This window comes from Parambassis ranga, chromosome 1 (assembly GCF_900634625.1).
Source record: "Parambassis ranga chromosome 1, fParRan2.1, whole genome shotgun sequence".
Taxonomy (NCBI): Eukaryota; Metazoa; Chordata; class Actinopteri; family Ambassidae; genus Parambassis; species Parambassis ranga.
Genome location: NC_041022.1, coordinates 13,439,191 through 13,461,446, shown reverse-complemented (window position 1 = coordinate 13,461,446; position 22,256 = coordinate 13,439,191). Strand labels below are relative to the sequence as shown.

Below are 22,256 nucleotides of genomic sequence, written 5' to 3'. Positions count from 1 at the left end.
TTTGCACAAATTAGACTCCTGCAAACAAGGAAGTGCTCTCCCTTGCACCTTTAGAACCAATTCAGCGTGTGAACAAAGGACCCAATAAAGCATTGAAAAGTTTAAATGTGAGGCATTCAAAGGCAGAATCACACACTTGTTCTTACTGCAGTTTCTGTAGAGACAATAAAGGAGAATTAAGCGTGACTATTAAATTACCCAAACACAAACTCTCTTTCTTTTGCTATTCTTCCTCTCTGTGTGCATCCACAGTCTTTTCCACAGTGCATCTTTTCCTTCCTTTTCTTTGTCTGCAGCTCTGAACTGTGTACATTATTGATGCTAAGCACATGAGGTGCAACTGCCCACACCACGAAAGAGAGCATAAGGAGCTAGTGATGAATGGCCTCACACATTTTAACTCCATGTCCACCCACACAATTCAAATATATTGTGTTTGCACAACAGCAATGCATGCATACACTGGACATTCTCATAAGTTATACTGAATCTGGCAATGCTGTATTTTTGTGTTCAAATGCTGCTTATTTGGAGTTAGGTGAGTTCTCATGTGTTCAACAAGATCATACAACACTTCATGTTGTGTCCAAACAGCAGCTACTGAATGAGTTTTGGTTTGACCAATGGTCCGATTAGCATCTTGCTACCTGCAGAAAAACCTTCCGATGCAAAACTCTCAATAACCTGACCAGCCTTGTATCTGTGTACATATGTATGATGTGGTTTGGCTGATGCTCAGTTTCACTTCTGTGTCTTTCTCCCCCCGAAACTGCCAATTTCCAATTTTATAATTAGAACAAAGAGAATCTGAAGTTTAAATCCCCATAAGGAGGAATGATAGGCTGAGCCATGGCATCCTAATCATGATGCTATTTATGTGAGGGGCACAGCATGAGGTCAGTGAAAACCTACACAGACACCACAAGCATGAGAGAATATGTAGCCGCACATATATTAATATCAGCAGTGATATAAAGGCAACACCTCCTAGACACAATGACAGAATGAGGACACTGTAAACACATGGGCATCAGGGGAATTCAGTTGGTTTTGTATCATATTAGAAATGTGTGTATGTAGATGACAGCATGTGTTTTTGTTATTGCACGCACAGCTGCATCATCAGAGGGTAAACACTGTAATTCTGTAACAGCGACTAAACTACAGAACTGCTCTGACTGAAGATAAATACTGTCCTTTGAGGTTTTTAAAAGAAGGAATAGGGATACACAGTGGTGTTTTAATTGTGGTTTTAAAAGCGCTGTGTGGTGCCTACAAGCTCTCAAAACTGCACTGAAATCATTTCCGACAGACAACCCAAAGTAAGGTTCAAATCACTGCAGTGAGTTCCAGCCATGTAATTTCTAAGTCAGATGTGTCAGAAAGTGAAATTAAAGGACATTTTACAGCAGGAGCTGACATTTAGCACCAAATAGGAGTTTCTTCTTTTCCTAATGTGTGGCCTTCTTGGGTGTGTGAACCATAATGACAACACAGCACGGTGCTGTAATAACAGCACCTGACTCACCAGGTCATTAAATATTGCACAGCAATCTATGCAGCTGGGTAATTACGCAAAACCAAACACACACACACCATCACAAACTGTAAATGAATAAAGTTCAGCGAAAACATTAATTAATTTAGTTTAAATTTCAAATAAATGATCAACATGGTGAGTGATTATTCAACCATCCTTCACAGTTTGTTTTCTTTCTGCTACACAAACACAGTCACAGCTCAGGACATCTGTGCGCCTCTGCAGTTACTGAATTTAGAATGTGTGTCTGCACAGGGTGACCTCCATCCCTGTAATTACCTTGGTTTAATAACATCATTTTAGCACTCTGTGTTGAGTGCGCACACAAACACAGACAGGGACCGTCTCAGCTCCACAGTCCCAGCTGGCCTGTGGTTTGTAGAAGTGACATCTTATTTTTCTTGCTCCTCATACAAACTGCAGGGTAAAAAGCAGCGACACAAGGGGAAATAATAGTAATAATAAGGCGAATCAGCGCTCATGATGAGACATATTAAGAGCTTGGCAGCATGTTGAGCTGGCTGACTGTACCATGTCACTATAGTGGTGCTTTATGTGTGTGTATGTGTCTGTGTCTGCACCTGACTCACTCTCTTAATATGGACAAGCTTGTGTTTTATTGTGTACATGCACTTGTCTGCTGTCCATCAGAGAGTCCTTTGTGTGTTTACTTGCATTGTTTCCAATAAAGTGTCAGTGTGTGTTGGTGCTACAAAGATCATTGACCTTTTTCTGAGTCATTACTTGACCTCTGAACTGTGACCCCTTTCTGTGCCAGCTGAGCCCCTATCTGTTGCCTGTTGTGACATGTTTTTATGCAGAAAACACACTTGTGTTTTAACTGATCATTTCAATTGTCTAGCTTATTGTGTAGATGTGTCAAACACACAAAGATCTCTTCACTTAAGACAATACTGTCCACTGATGATCTGCCAGGTTATTCCATAAAAATGAATTAATTTAATAAAAGAATCATTATTTGTTTGCATTTTTTTATTTCAAAAGTGTAACTACTGGGCAGGTACCATAAAATGCAGGTGTTCATATTACACATACATACACAGAAACTAGACTGAAATAGACAACTTTAACGTTTCCCTTGTTAAAACTTGCCTTTAGGAAGTTCCCTTTAGTGAAAAGTCTAAAATATAACAAAATGTTGGAGCTTGGAATTTTATTTTATTTTATGTTATTTGCATATGGCTCTGATATGCTGTTATAAATGACCTCATTATCTTCATCAGTAATACCTATAACCTATAGATTGTAAATATGTAGATTCATAAACAATATGAGTTGATATATTAAAAATGTTGCTGGGTCTATTAAACATAATAATGTATAAATTACGGGTGCCCAAACATACAATGATAGAACATATCAAGTTGTTGCTAAATGATGTGTATTCTTAGCAGAGAGCTGTGACATTGGCTGACGTCCTTTTACTGCCAGAATAAAAAAAAGGCCCATCAGAAACAACAAAACCAAACATTACAGCCAACATAACCAGAGCATGCCTCCCCTCTTCCGCTGGTGGTCGATATCTAATTAAAACAGCAGACGTGTGTGTGTGTGTGTGTGTGTGTGTGCGATTTATGGTGCCTTTCCTCCTCATTTCACTGTGGGGTTAATACTACAGGTCACCACAGCTGGTATCCCCAGGGTGTTTGTCAGGGACCCTTATACACACACACACACACAGATGGGGACTTAGAGATGTTGAGAGTGACATTTGAATGAATATTAAACAAAATAAATACTGGCTGCAATTCATTTGACACAATCATCTGTGTTTTTGCTTCTCGATCAGTAACAGTCTGCACTGACTGCCTCGAGGTCTCATGTTTCCATCAACACATTAATGTCTCCTCTCTAAAAGTAGCCCAATATTTCCACTCCAGTTATCTGGCTAGAAATATCTCCCACGGGCACCAAAACAGTTTAAAGGAAAACAAAGTGGGATCGATCACTTTGTTTACAATTACTGATTCATTAAAGAAAATCACTGCTCATGATCAGACCCATGCACGTTGTGTGAGCTGAACAAAGAAACTGCACCAGTGCCAGAGGATGATTATGAAGTAGGAAAGGGTGCACTTTTCTTCAAAGATGCTTCCTCGCTCAGTTTCTCCTAATTCTCACCCACCTCCTCTCCACTTCCATCTCATATCCTGCCTTCCCTCTCCAGACTCTCAGCCTTATTAACACTTAAGAATTCATCTGTCCTCTCTCTTTCTTCATCCAAACCTCATACACTACCGTTCCTATTTCATTATGACTGTGTGTGTGTTACTGTGATGTGATTGAGCTCCATTTGTAATGACTCTCTTTGCTCTGGTTTATTGTAAATGAACACCAAGGGATATGGAGGCTTTGATGAGGCACTGACAACCCCCTACATCCCACCACGTCTGGTAGAAAGACAGAAACACAAAGCCATCTGTTTCTTAACACACACACACACATCCAATTTTCTCATTGACCAGTAGCCGCACACATGCTGGATGGAATCTGATAGGTTGTTAAATACATAAAAACACACAGCAGGCAGATGGAACAACGGTGGAGCAGAAAGGAAAAACCCACCAGTGTGTCAGTGTGTGTGTGTTCTGTGTCACTGAGCTCTAGAGAGAGAAAGAGACCCCACACACCTACCTGCCAACACACCACACACATAGACCAGTCCAATCCTTAGGGCACCATGGACCATTTCCAGGGGGACTCCCACCAACAGCTGCATGGCCATGTTCAGGCTCAGGTGTTCAATCCTGTAAAACATACACGGTTAGAGCCACAGGGTTAAAACTACATGCATATTTAATGTTATTAATATACAAACACCAATAACAGCTAGCAGCTGCTACAAGGAAAAAGTTATATTCATGTATATAATTTATATTTATTAATTTGGTCTGGAAAACACGGACAGTGTATCATTTTTTTCACTTTTGTCTTCAGTCACACTTTGGTTTAGGTTAAGATCATGATTTATATTAACACAGAGCTGCAAACTCCAGGGCTGATAAAAGCAGCTTTGTCCTGGTGAGGACAGGCCATAGATTCATCTGAAGTAATGACTTCCACAGAGATAATCACATTATAAAGGGAATCTTTCATAGTGCCATGGTGATGAGTTTGACCCTGGGATTCTGCATGGACTCACAGTATTGAAATTATACTTATTCTCATTAATGCCATAGACTGTATTTATGTTCTATCCTGTTCTAAAGTGTATAGGACTGCAACCAATGTGTAGTATTGCAGTACTTTCAATTAAATATATAAAAAGAGAAAGTGACACTTCAAACGTCTTCAACAATCCAATTGCAAAAGATGTTTTAGATCCTTAATACAGAGATACATCATTTTGTGCAGATTTTAAAATTAAAGACACTTATTTCCCTTTCAGCAAAATGCTCTAAATATAAAAGCAGGAACTACTGTAATTCTGTGAGGGCAACATGTTTTGGTATTCTTGAGTAGGTATCAGATGATTGACATGGAACACACACACAAACCAAAAGCTGAGACAGAGCAAATGATGCAGAGAGATGCTACTATAGATAAATAAATAAAGGGAAGAAGAAAAATATATATTCATTCATTAACAAATGACAAAAAAAACAGTTGTGCTGCTGCTGTAGATATACCCGATCTGTCTTCAGTGTGTACTTCAGTGTGAAGACTACAAGCAAGCCAGACAGCTTCACTCACACACATGCACGCACAAACACACACACACTGCCCTTCATGGCTTCAAAGTCCTTCCAGCCAAACCTCAGTCAGCGGCTCAGACACATTTGGGTGTCACAGCAGAATCTAAAAGGAGAGAAGCCACTATAATCTGGCCTCTCAGCGTCTGTCTCTCTCTCTCTCACTTGGGTCTTGATCACTCTCTTCAATCACTTTGTGTTTTTGTCTGTGAATTATTCTGCCAGTCTCTGTTTCAGCAAATGTGAAAGACATGACACAAACAAAGAGAGACAGAGTGATAACTCTTTACTCTTTTTGTTGATGCTGATTGCATGTTCTCACAAATGTATACTTTTTACATCTGAGAAATAAACAAACTTTACACACACACACACACACACACACACAGTAAAAAACAAGGACAACAATCTGTTCAGTTTGACACAACCTGGCCACCCCACTGACTGCACCACCGACACTCAGGACCATTCCAGTGATCAGAGAGACAACAGGTTGTATTGATCAGCACAGAAGGACAACACCACTCCAGTTAACAGAGGCTATCTATTTCTACACTGCTAATGAGGCTGTGAGGAATGGGTCGCGCTGTCAGCCCGAGCTGTGGACACCCATGAGAGGTCCTATTGTGCCCAGATGACGCATGGTCTTTCACAGCACTCAACAAAAGTGTCCATTCCTATTTATCACCAAACCACAGCTGAATATTACAGGTTACTAGCATATGTTGAGCTTCTCTGAATCATCTTAGAAGGATGTAGTAGAAAATAGGCGCTCAGGTTTGGTACGTGTGTGTGTGTATGTGTGTGTGAGAGAGAGAGAGAGAGAGAGAGAGACAGAGAGAAAGAGAGAGAGAGAGAGAGAGAGAGAGAAAGATAGAATCAGCATTGTACTCTGCTCAGGGATGTTTTGGGGCAAATATTTACATTCTGTTTTAGTGTTGAGAGTTGGATGGATCACTGGTGCTGAGCTGTTGACAGGATTACATGGTTTGAATATGTGTGTGAGACACAGTGTGTGTGTGTGTGAGAGAGAGAGAGAGAGAGAGAGAGAGAGAGAGAGAGGGCAAAACACTGATATTCATCAGTTACAAAGCTTTGTCAGTGTTATACTGGGAGCAGTGAGGGTCTACAGGGTCTGTAGTGATGGATAAATGGATCAGGACATCTTTAGTTTTATTCCTGTCCTTGACTCTTGTTAGAGGGCACTTTTTCTCAGTCCTTGTTTGATTATGCATATGGTCACTGGCCTCCATGCTGCTGCTCCATGTTTCTGAGCACCATAACACACAGTTGACAGGTTTACCTGCATTTAACGCTACACATATCCACAAAGTCATTTTGTTATTTATGCCCATAAAATCCATAAAATTATAATCTATTGTGACTCAGTGTACATGGATTCTTCCTATTACTTTATCTCTGTATCTGGCCACCTCCCTCTGTGGACATAAATCATTTCCTTTGTAATAAGTGCATGTAAAACATCCTATCTCTCTCTTTTTATCCCTCAGTCCTTTTCAGTTTATCTTTTCAACATACACTGTTCCATAGAACCTCCAGTTTCTGCTAAGTAAATTACCATTTTATTACTTTTCTTCCTCACTGCCTGAGTCTACATTTACCCAGAAGAGTAATTAAACCTGGATGACCTGAGAGGAGAGGAGAGGAGAGGAGAGGAGAGGAGAGGAGAGGAGAGGAGAGGAGAGGAGAGGAGCAGTGCAGCAGCAGGTTCTTTATTAAATTAGCTTCCAAGTTAATGTTTTCCTTTGACAGAGAAGAGTGCTTATAAAGATAAATGATCCCTGCACTAAGATATGGCAGCACCTGTCAACACATTACATCAATAATCCAATAATCATCACTTGTTTGTGAACATGATACCTTTCTTCTGGTATTTCACATTCACTGAAGTCCCTGTTTATTTTAACTGCACCCTAATTGATGACGTCCGTCATGATAAACTGCAGCAAAATACATTAACTTCTAGATACTCAAGATTTGAACTCACCCAGTGTGCATGAAAATGTAGCTGAGATACCTCCAGGCTTGGGCTCGAAGCTGTGGGTGGTAAGGTAGTGGGCTTTTAAGGAAGGACGGGCTAGACACCTGCAGGACCAGACGGTCCAGCTGTAATCCATAGTACATGAACACAGCCACCTGGTTACAGCACAGAATGAACGGTCAGTGTAATATACAAACCACACATTGCACTGCATTATACGTCTATGCAGCTATGCTATTAAAAGAACATCACTTATGATTGTATTTAAAGCAATTTTGTATCCACTTGCTTATTTGTCAGGTTAACAGCTCTGTGTCTGGCTGTGTTAATGCACCAGCCATGAGTGATCAACAGTGAGATAAATGCCACAACACACTGGGCAGGTCCTCTTTGAGTTGTGTCTCTGTCTCTCCAATCATGTACCTCTGCGATAGTGATGGCCAGGATGAGCCAGGGTGGGGGGCAGTAGGTGTAGCTGTCAAAGTACCACTTGCGGTCCACTTCGCGGGGCAGCGTCTCATAGGCCACATGTCGGACCAAACGTTGGGGCAATCCCAGGCCTACTTCATCTCTGAGGCTGCAGCCTTTGAGCTGCCTGCTCCCCTGCAGAATGGCCCTCCGAAAACTGTTGGAGCGCTTGTTGCTCATCTGGAGACAAAAAAAAGGACAGAAAGGGATAAAGAGAGAGTGTTTAACTATTTTTAACATTTTACTCTCTACTCATGAATTATTGAATGCACTACTGAAGTCTCCACACACACACACACACACACACACACACACATACACATTGTAGAAACAGGCCACACACATCAATCCCACTCAGTCCAGCTCAACAACACACCGTTCCCACCATACTGTGGCAGCAGAATGCCTCCATCATCACCTAGCAACCACCATACCCTTCTCTTCTCCATCTCTGACATCAAGTTCAATTGCCTGCATATGAACTGTGTCCATGTTTGATGGTTTGTTCACAGCCACAAGGCGTCATGCATTTCAGCTCCAGAGGTGGGTCACTTAGTTCAATAAGTTTGCAATGATTTTGATTAAGAATTATTTTTGCTAAATATTTTCAATTGTGTTTTTTTTTTTACCAGACAAACAAAAAGATCTTTGATTACTTTTTGACAGTTTTCAGGTGTCTTCTGAGTGAGTTTTATAGATCAAACAATTCATTGATTAGTTATAAAAACAATCACTTCATTTATAGGATAATTTATAAGATACAGTCGCCGAAACAAAGACATCTTCTCCTACAAGCACATCCTCCCACACACTTCACATCTACAGAGGATTTAGGGGATATATTTTGCTAAGTATCATTTTAAAATTATTTATAGACCGACAAACCATGGGTAGAATGTCAGATATATATGCACATAGGTAATTTATGACAGAACCTCTGAAATATGGCCTTGGCTTTTACATAATAATAAGAGCACTTTTATTTATTCTTCACTGCAAAGCAAGTGTTAACAGCATCTCCTCATGCAGTGAAATTACACCTCATCTAAATAAACCCTCCAGCTGACAGCACATATCAGATCACGATCTGCAACCAGTGCTACAATTTTAGCCTGTTTTTGTTCGACAGGGCAACAACTCAGTAACAGCACAACATGCAGGTCAGAAAAGTGAGAAATGAAGTGGGCGTTTCAGCCGCTGGTGTGAGAAGCAGGTTATTTTTACGATGCGTAATTACCAACAATGCACATATCATATCAAACTTCACACTTTACACATAACGAAAAGAGAGAATAAATATTTTATAATAACTCATGAATCCATGAAATATTAGTAACTCTAAGAAACAGAAGATTGTGTTAAATGATTAAAAATAAAAAATCTTAGAAGCAAATGAGAAACAGATTCAGGTTTACAGCTGTTTCAGTCACAGCTTTCTGCCATTTATCACGCTGTCTCTAATCTTTGTTCTTTTTATTGCACTTGCTATGTGTGTTCTAAGATTCTTCACAACAGTGTAATGATTCCTGTCTCCATCTTTCTATCCTTCCAGACTCTCTTTCTTACCTAGCTCTGTTTATGCAATACAACGTATCTCAAGTCTACAGCAGCATGTGTGTCTCTGAAGCTGCAGGAAGCCCAGCTGTGTCAGTGAGCAGATGCTATTTTAAGTAGATGATATTGTTTTCAGCAAGGACAGAGATCAGTAAAATACATTATGTGGCAGAGCAGCTCTGAGTAATAAAAAGTGGGTAGTATAACTGCTGCAACTCTTAATTGCCTCCAAATGTTGGATGAGTTATAAAGTTGTGATTGATGTTGAACTTCTTGAAAACAAAGACAAAGATGTACAAGAAAACACAGCTAGTACTGATTACAGACACGTACAATCTGAGGATCAATAAACGTAGGCGGATTTTTCTTAAAAAAAAGGGGGGGGGTCACTGTTTGGAGATAAACTTCAGAAAAAAAAGCCAATTATTTCAGGCTTTATATCGGGAACTGAGAATTGTGGGGAAATGATTACAGGTTACCATGGCCACTTCGATGCCACACACCAAAGCAAGTGCTCTCACACAGACCTCCCCCAGGCAGCCGTGCTCCATAAAGACAGTCAATTCTTCGTGTGAATTGACCACAATTCCTCTGCTCTCTGTGAGGCACAAAAGAAGGAAAGACATTTCTGCCTGTTAGCCAAGACCAGAGGGGAGAAGTTTACAGACAAAGGCGTGTTTGAACAGCAAGAGACCGTTTCACTGTTGAGAGGAGAGACAGGAAAAAAGAGAGTATGAGGGAAAAACGTAGGGAGAAGTATGTGACGCAGTTCTTGCCTTAACCCCTACGTTTAACACCACCAGGGTCCCGCATGTTCGTGTTGCTTTTCTGGCAGATGCTTCTGTGTTTACATCAACAGAGTGGACTCAAAAACACACAAAACAACTTCACGTTCGCTGCAACACCGTCCACACATTCCTGGCAGATTATGCCTATGCCTAAACAATAACAGGAGCCTGTAAATGAAGGAGGTGGGGTGAAGAGTTCAGACTTTCACTTTTAAAGTAGTGGCCCTGTGCCAGATGGTTTCTTTGTTGTTTTACTTCAGTTTTCAGTTGCTTGTTGGACTGGAGAGTCAACCAATCCCGCAAAACAGCACACTGTGGAATTATAATAAAAAACAGAGGACCCTACTGTACAGCTTTACACCAAACAATAAGTTATCACTTACTGTTTCTGCCCACCGTGGGAAAAACACATTTACAATGTCTGAGTGATGCATGAGTTAAACAAAAGCAGATAAGTAAAAAGAGAAAGAAAAACATTAAGCAAAGGAAGAGGTAAAGGTAAAGAGCGAGAGAAGATGAGGGGGAAGGGAGAGGGAAGGAGAAGAGAGAGCAGTGTTTTGAACACCGACTGTGACAGAGCAGTGAGTGGGCAATTACTGACAATCACATTGATGGAGGAGCTGCGGTGCAACGGAGAGATGGCGCGACAAATAAACCCCTCACAGTTTGTCTCTGTCTGCCCGGGCCTCCGCCTTCTCTTACTCCTCCCCACATCACCCCTTTTTTACCATCTTTTCTTGTGGAGAGATAAAAAGGTTCCAACAGGAAGCAGGCACGGCCACTTAAGTTTAAAGTTTGAAACTCTCTCCTATTTATCTTTGGTACTTTGATATTTATTTATAGAGACCATTCATGGCGACCCATAGGAAGTCAGTTATGTCATGTTTACACACATTCCTTTAACACTACATTTTCAGCCATTCTGTCTGCAGAAACAGAGCTGTATAACATTTCAAGCTGACTTACTGCTTTGAGGTCATGTGTCTAATGGATAGAAACCTCATATGAGGTTTCAGTGTCAGTTTACATATCACATGCATGCAATACATGTTATAAAGACTTTCAGGGAACAAAATGAAAGCTTTTATGATATTACAGTGATGTTTTTTTTATTGATACATCCTACTTGATATAATTAGTATATAAACCTTTGACCAACAAGGTGTAATAAAGCCATCAGGTGAATGTTTGTCAAATCTGATAAAATTCCCTTAATATTAAGAAATATTGAGAAATGTATCTTAAGGCATTTTTCTGTTCACAGAATGTGGATGTATGGTTCATGACTGACAAATAACCTGAAGAAAAGGTAAACAATATCACTGACTCTTAATACTCTTCAACCAAGAACCTGTGGTGATGATGCCATCACATTGCTGCTTAAAGGTAGGGTAGGAGATTTTGAAAACTCAGTGAGAGTCAGCCAGATTTTGAAAGTAAACACACGCCCCTTTCTCTCGGAGTTCACCCCGAAGCCACGCCTCCCAACCAGTCTGTGACTTCAGCCATCATGCACGTACCTCTCTGGTGCGCACAGAGCAGGAAGAGTGACAACCAGCCAATACTCAGCGCAGGTGCGCCTCGTAGGATTGGCTGACGTTTTATAGCTTCCACAGATGATTAATATTCTTCATTTTAATGCGAAACTGCCGAACTAATTGGTTGCTATCGGATTGTAGATTGTAGATTGTAGAGAGAAGTTACACTAATTTAACAAAAAGTGCATCAGAATGAAATCTCCTACCCTACCTTTAATATTCAACAGAGAAAAGCAACACAAATATTTTGTTAATATAAAGATGTCACATCTAGAAAAGTCTGGGAATGCCTTGTGTTTTTATGATGTTATTCAACACATTTGATCTATGATATTTTCTTTGGGAAGAACACCTTAAATTTTAAATACAGTAATGAAACCTTTTAAAAAACAAACATCTCAACAAAAAGTATATGAAACAGATGGAAATCTTCACATATGAGTAAGTGGAAGTATTCAATCTGTTTCAGCACCCATGTGTTTATAACATCATATTTCCATAATCATGAATAGTCATTTCTTTCTTTCTTCACTTAGCTTCTGTTCTTGCTGCCTCTCTGGATGTATAAACCATTGGGGACCTGACACAATGGGGTCTAAGAAAAACACAGAGTGTGAATGTACACACAGACGTGCACACACCCCATTCCTCTCTGTCCCACTTCCAGCATGACCCAAAGACTTTCACGTGACATGAATACACAAACTAGAAAACCACCATGAAAAAAGTTCTTTTGACATTTTTCCTACAGAGCTCATTCCTCACCCACTGTATCAGACAATAAACAGTTCTGCAGAACAAGTGTGACACAGAGAGATGGACATACTTACACTCACAGACAACAATGAATTCCCTGCAGTCTGTACAGACATGCACACACCCCCACCCTTCTCCTCAGCCACCCAGTAGTTATTGTTTACCACAGAGCTACTCCTACACTGCCACCACTCCATACTGTCCCGGGTCAGCAGTTCAGCCTCCCACGAGGAGGGAACAGCAGAGACACAGTGAGAAACAGAAACTGAGAAGGTTATGAGCACAGATGGAGATACTTGAGTGAGACCTTGGACAATCAGCAGCAGGCTGCAGTTTGAAGGTGAAACTGAAAGTGGAGCAAGGGCAGCGCTAAGAGGCGAATTTATCACCGCACAGTCATTTCCTAATAGGAAAAAAAAGAATCTCCACCTTGTAGCTGAGGTGATCTGGCTTTTTGGAGGTGCATGTAAAAAAAAGTTTGATGTGTGAAGTTTCCCAGAGAAGAAACTGGTATCAAATGACATATCTAACATAGACATAAACTATTGATTTCTCTTTAACTCCCATGTGAACAAGTCCATAAATAAGTTGAGGCATCTCACCAGATTTACAAAGTCCTGGTAGCAGATCTTTCCATCAGAGTTGCCGTCAGCAAGGGCCAGCAGGACTTCCAGTTTGTGTGGATCAAGTTCAGAGCCGTGGGTCGCCAGCAGGTCCCTGAACCGCTCAGTGCTGATGAAGCCTGAATTATCTTGGTCGTACTGCAAATGCACACAAAGATAATAATAATAATAAAAAGAAATGTTTCAGGCAAAACGAATATGCAGAGTATCAGAGAAGAATGTGTACATGTTAAAGTGTCTGACCATTTAAGGCTGGCTCCAAAAATGACAGTTCACAGCTTTGAAGTTCACTTTGAAATGACACTGAAACATTTAACCACAAGCTGCTCATTTACAGCCGGATTACAGGAGGCATTCAATACAATGGTGGTGGTGGTGGGTGCAGCTGTGAATTCAAAAGACCTTCAGAACAGTCATTACCAAATGTTACCAAATGTGAATACAGCTCTGCACTTTTCCCTATTTTTATTACCCCTCATGTATGTGTGTCTTTGTGGACAAAAACACAGGATTTCAAATCATAGGTGGCAAATTTTGCTGAAACATTGCTATCTAAAATATGCAAATACAAAACAGTTATGTTGCCGTTAAGTACATCCCAGAGTATAGAGGTAAAACACAGGCTTGTGATGTGTGGACACTATTACTTGTTTCTTAAAAACAGTGTCCTTATTTGAGGCCTGGAATGTGTACTTTATTTAATTTGTATGTCAAATAATGTGCAGACAGAAGATGACTGCTACCTCTCTGTGCGCCTCCATGTATGCGTGTGTGAGTGTGTGTATGTGTGTGCATACATAACTCTTTGTATTTTTGCAATTTGTACACATTCATGCATAAAGATTTGACATTCAGACAATATTCTACGCCTGCCAGATTCCAACACCTTGGAAACAGAAGCAGTCACAGCATACACACACGTGTGTTTATGTGTGTGTGTGTGTGTGTGTGTGTGTGCGTGTGAGTGTTCACCATATGCCAGCGAGGATAAGTGCAGCCAGGCTGGCAGCAGGTGCTGTCGTTGACCAACAGGGAGAGGAGCTTTGGGCTCTCCTCTCTTGGTTATTTAACAGTGATCAGGCATTTTTTTATTTCCCCTGTGATGTCACAGCTGTCAGTAAGATTTTCCACTCAATGTCATTTTACATTTAACCTGTAAACACATGGGGAGATGAGATTATGAAGGGAGACTGCTGCAGAGGAAACAGTAAGGGAAACCCTCAGATTAGAAAAGGGTGATCCACTTCCTGCTTATTCCATTTGAGGCTAGAAATATCTGAAAACTCCTGACTGTCTCCATATCAAACATGTTGCAAAATCAGAATTAATAAAGTTCCTGCTGTCATTTTAAACTCTCGTTTTGATCATGCTAGTACGGTTGCTGCTCTGCAGAGCAAATTGAATGCAGCAGAGGGACATCAGTCGAGTTAGCAATAACACTGCAGCCCACATCATCTCTCAACATGGTCTAAATGCTTGAATGGCTTAAATGCGTCACCCCTTCGAGCTGTCCACTTGTGAACGGATCACCCCTGATGCGTGCTGATGTCAGGTGTGAACAGAGCCTTATTTAGAATGACAGCAGTGTGAGCAACATCTTACTTTAGAGCAACCAGATCCAACATTTTATGATTTATGATGAATTTAGCACCACCAGAAGTGAACAAATCATTTATGACAACTGGTCTGAATGTGTGCCATCTGCCACATATCATTCAACAGCAGAAGAGGAGGAGGAGGAGGAGGAGGAAGTGTTGCAAAAATTGAGGTATATTCTTATTAAACCAGAGCACATCCTTACAATGACAGCGCATTTTTAAAGGCACACAAATAAACTACAGACACCAATCCATCTTTTCTCACTCGTTCTCACGCTGACAGACAAGCACGTGTTGCAAAAAACAAAACTTTATAAAGGCAAAAAACAAACCTTGTCTTGCAGTACATCAGCCAGTTTCTGTAGAAGACATTTTGTCATGATGAACTAACACCAGCCAAATCTAGTCTCACCACCCGAGTGTGCGAGCGAGACAATACATGTGTGTGTGTCCCCGTCATGTTATTTGTCCCCAGACTATGCAGGGTTATTTCTAACCAGGACTAAAGGATTACAATTCAATCCGAGACCCCCCCCCCCTTCTGTCTCTCTAACTCCCTCCACCCCTTCAAAACAAAAAAAACCCAATCAGCCTCCTCTCCCAACTCAGCACCACGCACACCCCACCCTCACATACATTCATGCACCTCCACTTCACTTTCTCTGCGAAGCAAACACACCCGCAGCCTCAGAAGAAAAATACATAGTTCAATAAATTTGCCCGTTATCTCTTTTCACGTCACTCACAGATGCATCCATACATTACTTTCCTCACACACACACACACACATCTTTTCCTCGCTCAGCTCTAGAACACCACAGGCTTCATAGATGAGTGAGCACACTCTGAAGTCAACGGGCAGGCAGCTGGGGTGAAGCTCTGCAGAGGGACACACACTCGAGAATGGGCCTCTGATGGCAATTTCATGCAAGGTTTACCCAGTCCAATTAGTTATCACTTCCTTTTAATGCAGATAAATACGCATACCTCCATCAGAGACACTACTAACTAAAAACTGGCAGGAAGGGGTGTCCTTTTTTAAATAATTTTTTGATGTCATCTATCTATATAAACAGGCAGATGATCTGAGGTAATGCTATGCTCATACACCGGTGTTTAGCTTGTGCATGTAACATAAAATTCACTGTGAACTTTTGGACCAGAATATTTTCAATGTCATGAGTCTGTTTTGCAAACAGTAAAGGGGGCATGATGCAAATCCCTCAGATTAAAACAGGCACACACACACACACACACATAAATCCCAGTACAGACATAATACCACAAAAACATTCACTACCAATGAGCTTTCATGTTAAAGCCAGTGCAGAGGAGAAAAACAGCTTAGGGAGGGGCGAAGCAGAACAGGGAGTATAGAGGGAGGGTGGGGGTGATTGAGGGGGTACAGACTGAACACAATGTAAAGCTTTTTGTCTTCAGCCTCATTTTCATAAAGCTGAATATTAAGGAAGATGAGGGTATGCAGTGTGTGAGGGTAAAAAAACATGTTTTCACAGAGAGCCTGAAGGAGAGAAGAGGCCTGAGCAAAACGTGGAAAACAACCAATACAGACCATAGTCATAACACTTAGAAACAACAAGTCCTCTTCAGTATGCACATTGTGATAACTAGACATTGATCACAAGCAAACATTTGACACAACCTTTTCCGACCTCTCGGATTCTGCTGACCTTTGACCAAGACTGATACGGGTCACCGTCCAAGAGCCATGAGCTGCTGATAAGTTGTTGTGTGGAGCAGTAAGCAGAGTGTGAGAGGAAGACGAACTAAAACAGACACCAAGTAACCACATCCTCTCCTGGTTCTTTAATAATAAACCAAACTCAAATCCTCTTATGCCAACATCAATACAGAACCTGCCAGGCAGTGAAGAACTGATGAAGCAAATGCTGATGTGTAAAGTTTGATACGTTTTATCCTCATATTTAAGTTTTTATTTACAAAAAATAAGCCTGGCCACTCTCTGGGTGTGAAAACCAGCTTGAAGACTAGCTGCATTTATAGATACCATTTGTTTTTGTGAATGTGAAAACAACTAAATGTAAAAGAAAACTAGGCAATCTTTGAAAGAAGGTCTGTAGATGCTGATCAACAGCACTGTGCCTGTTTAAAACACCTTCAAGCAGACCACAGATCTCACAGTAGAGTTCACAATAAGTAGATAAACTGCTGACAATAAACTAGTGTCTAATTTATACCACATCAGCACAAAACATATCCCCAAACCAGTTATGTGCCAGAATGATCAACACTTCAGACAGGATGCATTCTGGGAGAAAACAGGTCATGCTGTAACCGTGTTGGCTTTCAATTAGAACGAAGCCTTTTGCTGTGGGTAAGTCATTCACTCCTCACTGTGCTCCATGTAATAAAGCAGAAATGCAGTGAAACAAACTGACAAGGCAGGAAATTGAAATCCTACCCCTATAAAGACATCTAGCTTTACATTGGAAAATAATCCAGCCGTACAGGTTCATGCAGTAAACAGGCATGAAGCGTGACGTGTGTGACCCCATGATGCAATGACACGTAGGGTTTTTTTTTTGCCCATTGTTATTATCTCTATCTGCTATCCTACACTGAAAATAGCAACTAAAGTTGCCCCGTACCTAACAGCAGTGATGAAACACACTGCATTCATGCACATAGGGTCATGCAGTTTAACAATAACACCTTCCAGGCGGAGGCAGAACAGCAGCCATGACCACAGCTAATTGGTAACACGCTGGAGTGTATTATAGTGTGAAAGTATGCATTGTACATTATGTTAGGAGGGAGTGGCAAAAAAGCCAATGACTTTTTGATTTTGGTTTTATGTATTATGTCTGTCTGTCTGTCTGTCTGTCATGTATTCAAAGCCGAGTCAACATACTGTATGAGTCTGCAAAGCTATGCTCTTATAAACTAGTTTATTTTTACTATATATTGTTATATTGTGTGTTAAGCATAAAGAAGTTGCATTCTTCAGTGAAATAATGGCATGGCAAACCCCAGACCAGCAGTGTAACTGCTGCACTGTGCATTACTGAATTGTTGCTATTTTAAGGATTATGCAGGAAAGAACTGCCTCTTTCTGCTCAGTTTGCTGACCAACCAACAAATCAAGCTATTACATTATCCATGGAAAGCAAAATTATTAAATCTTGGTGTAATAAGACTACATTGTAAACTGTGCCCTACAGAAACCCTGCAGAGTGACAAACAGTAGCTCTAGATAGGGACAAGCTTGAAGGCTCTCTCTGTAAATAATAATTGTATTTCTTTACATGTATACTGTGTATTCCTCTGCAAATAAAAAAAAATCTGTAAAGGCAGGGTCTGCAGTGCAGACTAATTAACAATAGCCGACACCATTTAATGAGCTGGCAGGTGCTGTACTTTCCTAAAGGCTTTTCCTTTCTCTGTAGCCATAAGGGTTTTCAAAAGTGCAAGCTGCAGGTGCTCCTTTAAAAAAGTATGTCCTACATTTTGGCAGAATCAATTACAAAAAAACAGCAGGTATTTGTCACTGTAATTAATTAAAAAAAATAAATGTGCATGTGCTTCAAAAGAGATGTAAATGAGCACATGAAAAATGAATGTTACCCAGTCAAAGGGAACTTTAGTGGCCACGAAACAATGACAGGCAATTCTAAGACCATGCAGATTAACCAATTAATCAGTCAACACTGATTACTGAGGAGCTATGAAGTAGGCAAACAATCTTCGGCTTAGGAGTCACGCCATGTTCACAGCTCAGATATGAGAGGCAAGTATAATGTTTTATAATGTTTTCCTGTTTCCATGATGCAGAAACAAGAGTCCCGACAAGGCTGAAAAATAAAGTTTTTTATAGCAGATATGATGACATGTTACACTAGTAGAGGTGCACTTGTTAATAATGATGGCACTGTAATTATTATTATTGATACAAAAATAATGGAATGTATACATTAGCACAATATTTTCTGCAGATCTCTGCAGCGATCAATATTTTTGCATATTATAAACAGGTTCTAATCTTCATGAATGACAATTGAATATTATTACACACGCAAACAGTAAATAGGATTATAATCTGAGAGGAGTAAGTGATCTAACAGTAGCAGTCAGCACAGTTGTAAATAAACAGAGGATTGATTGATAAATTAGGTTAAATAAATAATATGATCATTATCCATTTTTATGTCTGTGGGCGCTGAATTGCATAAACTGCATAACGTCTATTCACACACACACGCACAAAAGAGCCCATTTACATTAACTCCTGAGTATTCCCCTGACGTGGAGCAATTAGCAGCTCTAATAAAACGCCAGCCTCGTTAAAGCTTGTTAGTCTGCCTGCTAATTACACTGACGGAGGACAGACAGAACCAGGGGCACCTCATTCACTGGCCATCACACACAGACACACACAATAAACAACACTCAAACACACTCACCTTCTCATGTTAATCAGTCTTATCACAGTCTCTACTGCTGCCTTATTTTCACACACACACAGCTGAAAGAGTACATTATCATTGCTATTGGTCCCTAAAAAAAGGAAGACGCTCCTTGGTTTGGGGGCTTATCATCCACACCACTGACGGCGCGCAGTGTCATTAAGAAGACTAGTTCAGGTTGAGTGGAGCCGACAGCTTGTCAGCGGGCAGCAGCACAGAATGAGAGGGGCGGAGCAGCAGACAGAGAGGTGAAGAGTTAAACACTGAGACTGACATCAGGCCAAAGATCACAGTCAAGACTGTGTGGGCAACAAGAACTGATGAAGATCTTTTAGGGAAGTGTCCTGTATGGATGCTTATGACACATATAGCTGTTATTTCATTACCTGTACTTTAAAAGATTAAAGTTGATTGTTGGAATGCACAGTAATAAACTGAAAACTCATCAAACTAGATAATTAAACTTGTAGTGCTAAATGAATGCCAATGTAGTCAGCAACTTTTCTAGCAGTTTTCAGAGACACTTTCTAACACACAGCAGACACACTTGTGTCAACATATCTGCTGATATCATTGGCAGGCATTTGTTTTAATGCTAATATCAGTCAATAACAATGTTGATATTATTGTGCACAGTGGTCTGTTTGGGGATATAAAACATTCCATACATAGACAAACACACACATATACACACACATACCCTGTCAGACAACACAGCAGTCAGTGTAGTTTGTAAGAAAGAAAGCTGAGTTCACGGAGGTTGGTCTGACATGAGCAGGTCTAATCTCCCCTGCTGTCAGATGCTGACCTGACAGCTCCCAGCTCGGGCAGGCACTGATGCTGACGGGGTACCAGTCAGTAGCCAGTTTGTTATTTCATTGTTCTCCGACACAGAGAAAATTCATTTAGCCAGACAAAGGCAAGACTGTTGAGAGCCTGAAGAGGGAGAAGGCAGCATTGGGAAGTTGTTAGTCTTATTATGTGTGCCTGTGTGCTGGTCTCCTTTTAGAAAGCAACACTCACAAAAAACAATCAGCTCAAGTTGACATGTGAGACATTACGGCTGGATGACTCCCAGTGTATCATTACTGTTTTCCATTTCATTATCACCAGAGTGCTTGAGATGAACACATTTCCACCTCACAGATGGGCAAATCCAATACCTCCCTGCTCCTCCCTGTTAGATCCCCTACTGGTGTCATTTGACAGCTGAGTGACACAGCGACAGCAGAGCGGGGGAGGTTGCAGAAGGCAGGGATGTGACGAGGCACCACAGTTTCACACCATTAATTACTCAGACATCACCTCTCCTGACGTGGAGGATTCTGCAGGAAAAGGTCAGCCGTCTGGCTCACGTAAAGACCAACTCGCCATGCATGTCACGGCCCCCGCCAGCCCAGCCAGTGCTCTGTCCACGTCACACACAGAGACATGACTAATGCCTGAACAAGACTTCTAATGGCTCCCAAAATGCCACAGCACTGCCGGTTAATGCAGCCATAAACAACACCTAGACTCAAAGGCTGAGGCCAAGGCTGCGCAGGAGAAGGAGTGCAGAGAGGAAGAGGAGATTCGATCTACCTCAAAAGGCAGAATTTCTACGGCAAACTATTGTAATAATAGTTTAGACAAAATTGCTAGTATTTAAGCCTCTGGTGGAAATAACCAGCATGGCTTGCTGAATAACAACAATATGGCAGGTCAGGTAAAATTCCTAATTTGATATGATAACCTCAGGCTGGACACAAACAAAGTCAATTAAGCAACAATCTGACATGGCATACATCAGCAGGATCAACAAGCTGAGAGAGGATGTTGCCTTGTACCAGCACAGTTCTTCATTATAACCCACTTTCATTAAACAGCAGCTCCTCCAGCGTTTTCTCATCCACTCTGCTTTCTTTCCCTCATTACTCATGTTTGAATACGGGCAGTGCTTTCCCCTGGGAAACTCCAGTGAAAGACTGAGGGGGCAAGTGCTATGCAGGCTGCACACTTGAACATGTGATTTCCTTTTGAGCAGGTGATTATTGTAGGACACAGTGAAGGCCCATACCACTTGGCTTTAAGATTTAAGAGCAGGAAGAGTGAGGTAAGGGGGAGGTTCGATTATTTTTTTTTTTACCCCCAAGCTCCAGAGTCGTTAAAATAAAACTCGATAAAAAAGTCATAAAAATGGTCAACAGTGACACAAGTGTGATTCTCCTTAGTGAAAGTTTTGGACAAACATCCTGACCAGTCCGGCTCCTCCGACCCAGACAGTGGACACATCACCCCCTCCTGCAAGTGATGCTGTGTGTTACTTGTGGTGGGACTATATGCACTCAGATTAGGCTTATCAACACTCACAGACAGTCCCTGCTGTCCACAGTATCTCCACTCTCTTCAAGCCTTTCTCTCCTCTTGTCTTTTTTCATTTGCCTTCTCTCCTCTCTTGTTGTCTGTGATGGGAAATGCATGCAGTCTCCCTCAGGTAATTGCTTTTCTTTTTGCATGCAGTCAAATGTACTCTCTCTCCCTCTCTCTTTCTCCATCTATTTTACCATAGAACAGACACCTCTGACTACACGCAGTGCATATTCACAGACCAAAATAAATCTTTGCAAAGCAGAATTTTAAAAAAGGTCAGGACATAATGCTTCCAAACACACAAAAGCTGGCCTTCCATTACTGCGCTATTGTCAGATTTACATGATAGAAATACAAAAACATAAGAAGTGCTCCAGTCCAATTGTAGACCATTTCACATTGAGTCACCTTAATTGCTCAATGGTTTTCTATCACAAGGATGTGTGCTTTGGTGGTGGCTGCAGGAATGACTGACATTGTGTCTGTCTGGGCTAATCAGAGAAGCGCTGGGTCACCTGTCTCACTTGACAGATTAGAAGCCCTCATTCATCTTACACCCACACACACACACTCGTCTGAGGCCATCGCAAATTAGCACAGGCTGTCACGGTTCCCTTGCCAACTGGCCTGTAACCAGGCAACATGGGTCAGTGTGAAGATGTCTTCAGTGCACATGCATGCGCGCACACAAACAAACACAGAGACACACACATGGATAGGTGTCAGTCACTAAGGTATTACTTGAAATCCCTTCACATCTGATCCCACTTGCTGTACTGGGCTGAAACACAGACACAACTTATTCCTGTGATTTTACAGGAGCACTTAATATCTAGTTAGCACTCCCTCTATGAGTATACTTCACCCATATCACCTTGATAA

The 22,256-nt window shown here is 41.1% G+C and overlaps 1 protein-coding gene across 1 annotated transcript in view; it reads right to left on the bottom strand.

Moving 5' to 3' along the window:
- The window catches only part of rhbdl3 (rhomboid, veinlet-like 3 (Drosophila)), a 38,622-nt gene that overhangs the window by 2,815 nt on the left and 13,551 nt on the right, over positions 1–22,256 (bottom strand). Inside the window, exons 4-7 of the mRNA XM_028417095.1 lie at positions 12,962–13,120; positions 7,679–7,903; positions 7,262–7,410; positions 4,196–4,308 (exon numbers count right to left, since the gene is read on the bottom strand). Coding sequence (XP_028272896.1) covers positions 4,196–4,308; positions 7,262–7,410; positions 7,679–7,903; positions 12,962–13,120 — 646 coding nt within the window. The remainder of the gene's footprint in view (positions 1–4,195; positions 4,309–7,261; positions 7,411–7,678; positions 7,904–12,961; positions 13,121–22,256) is intronic.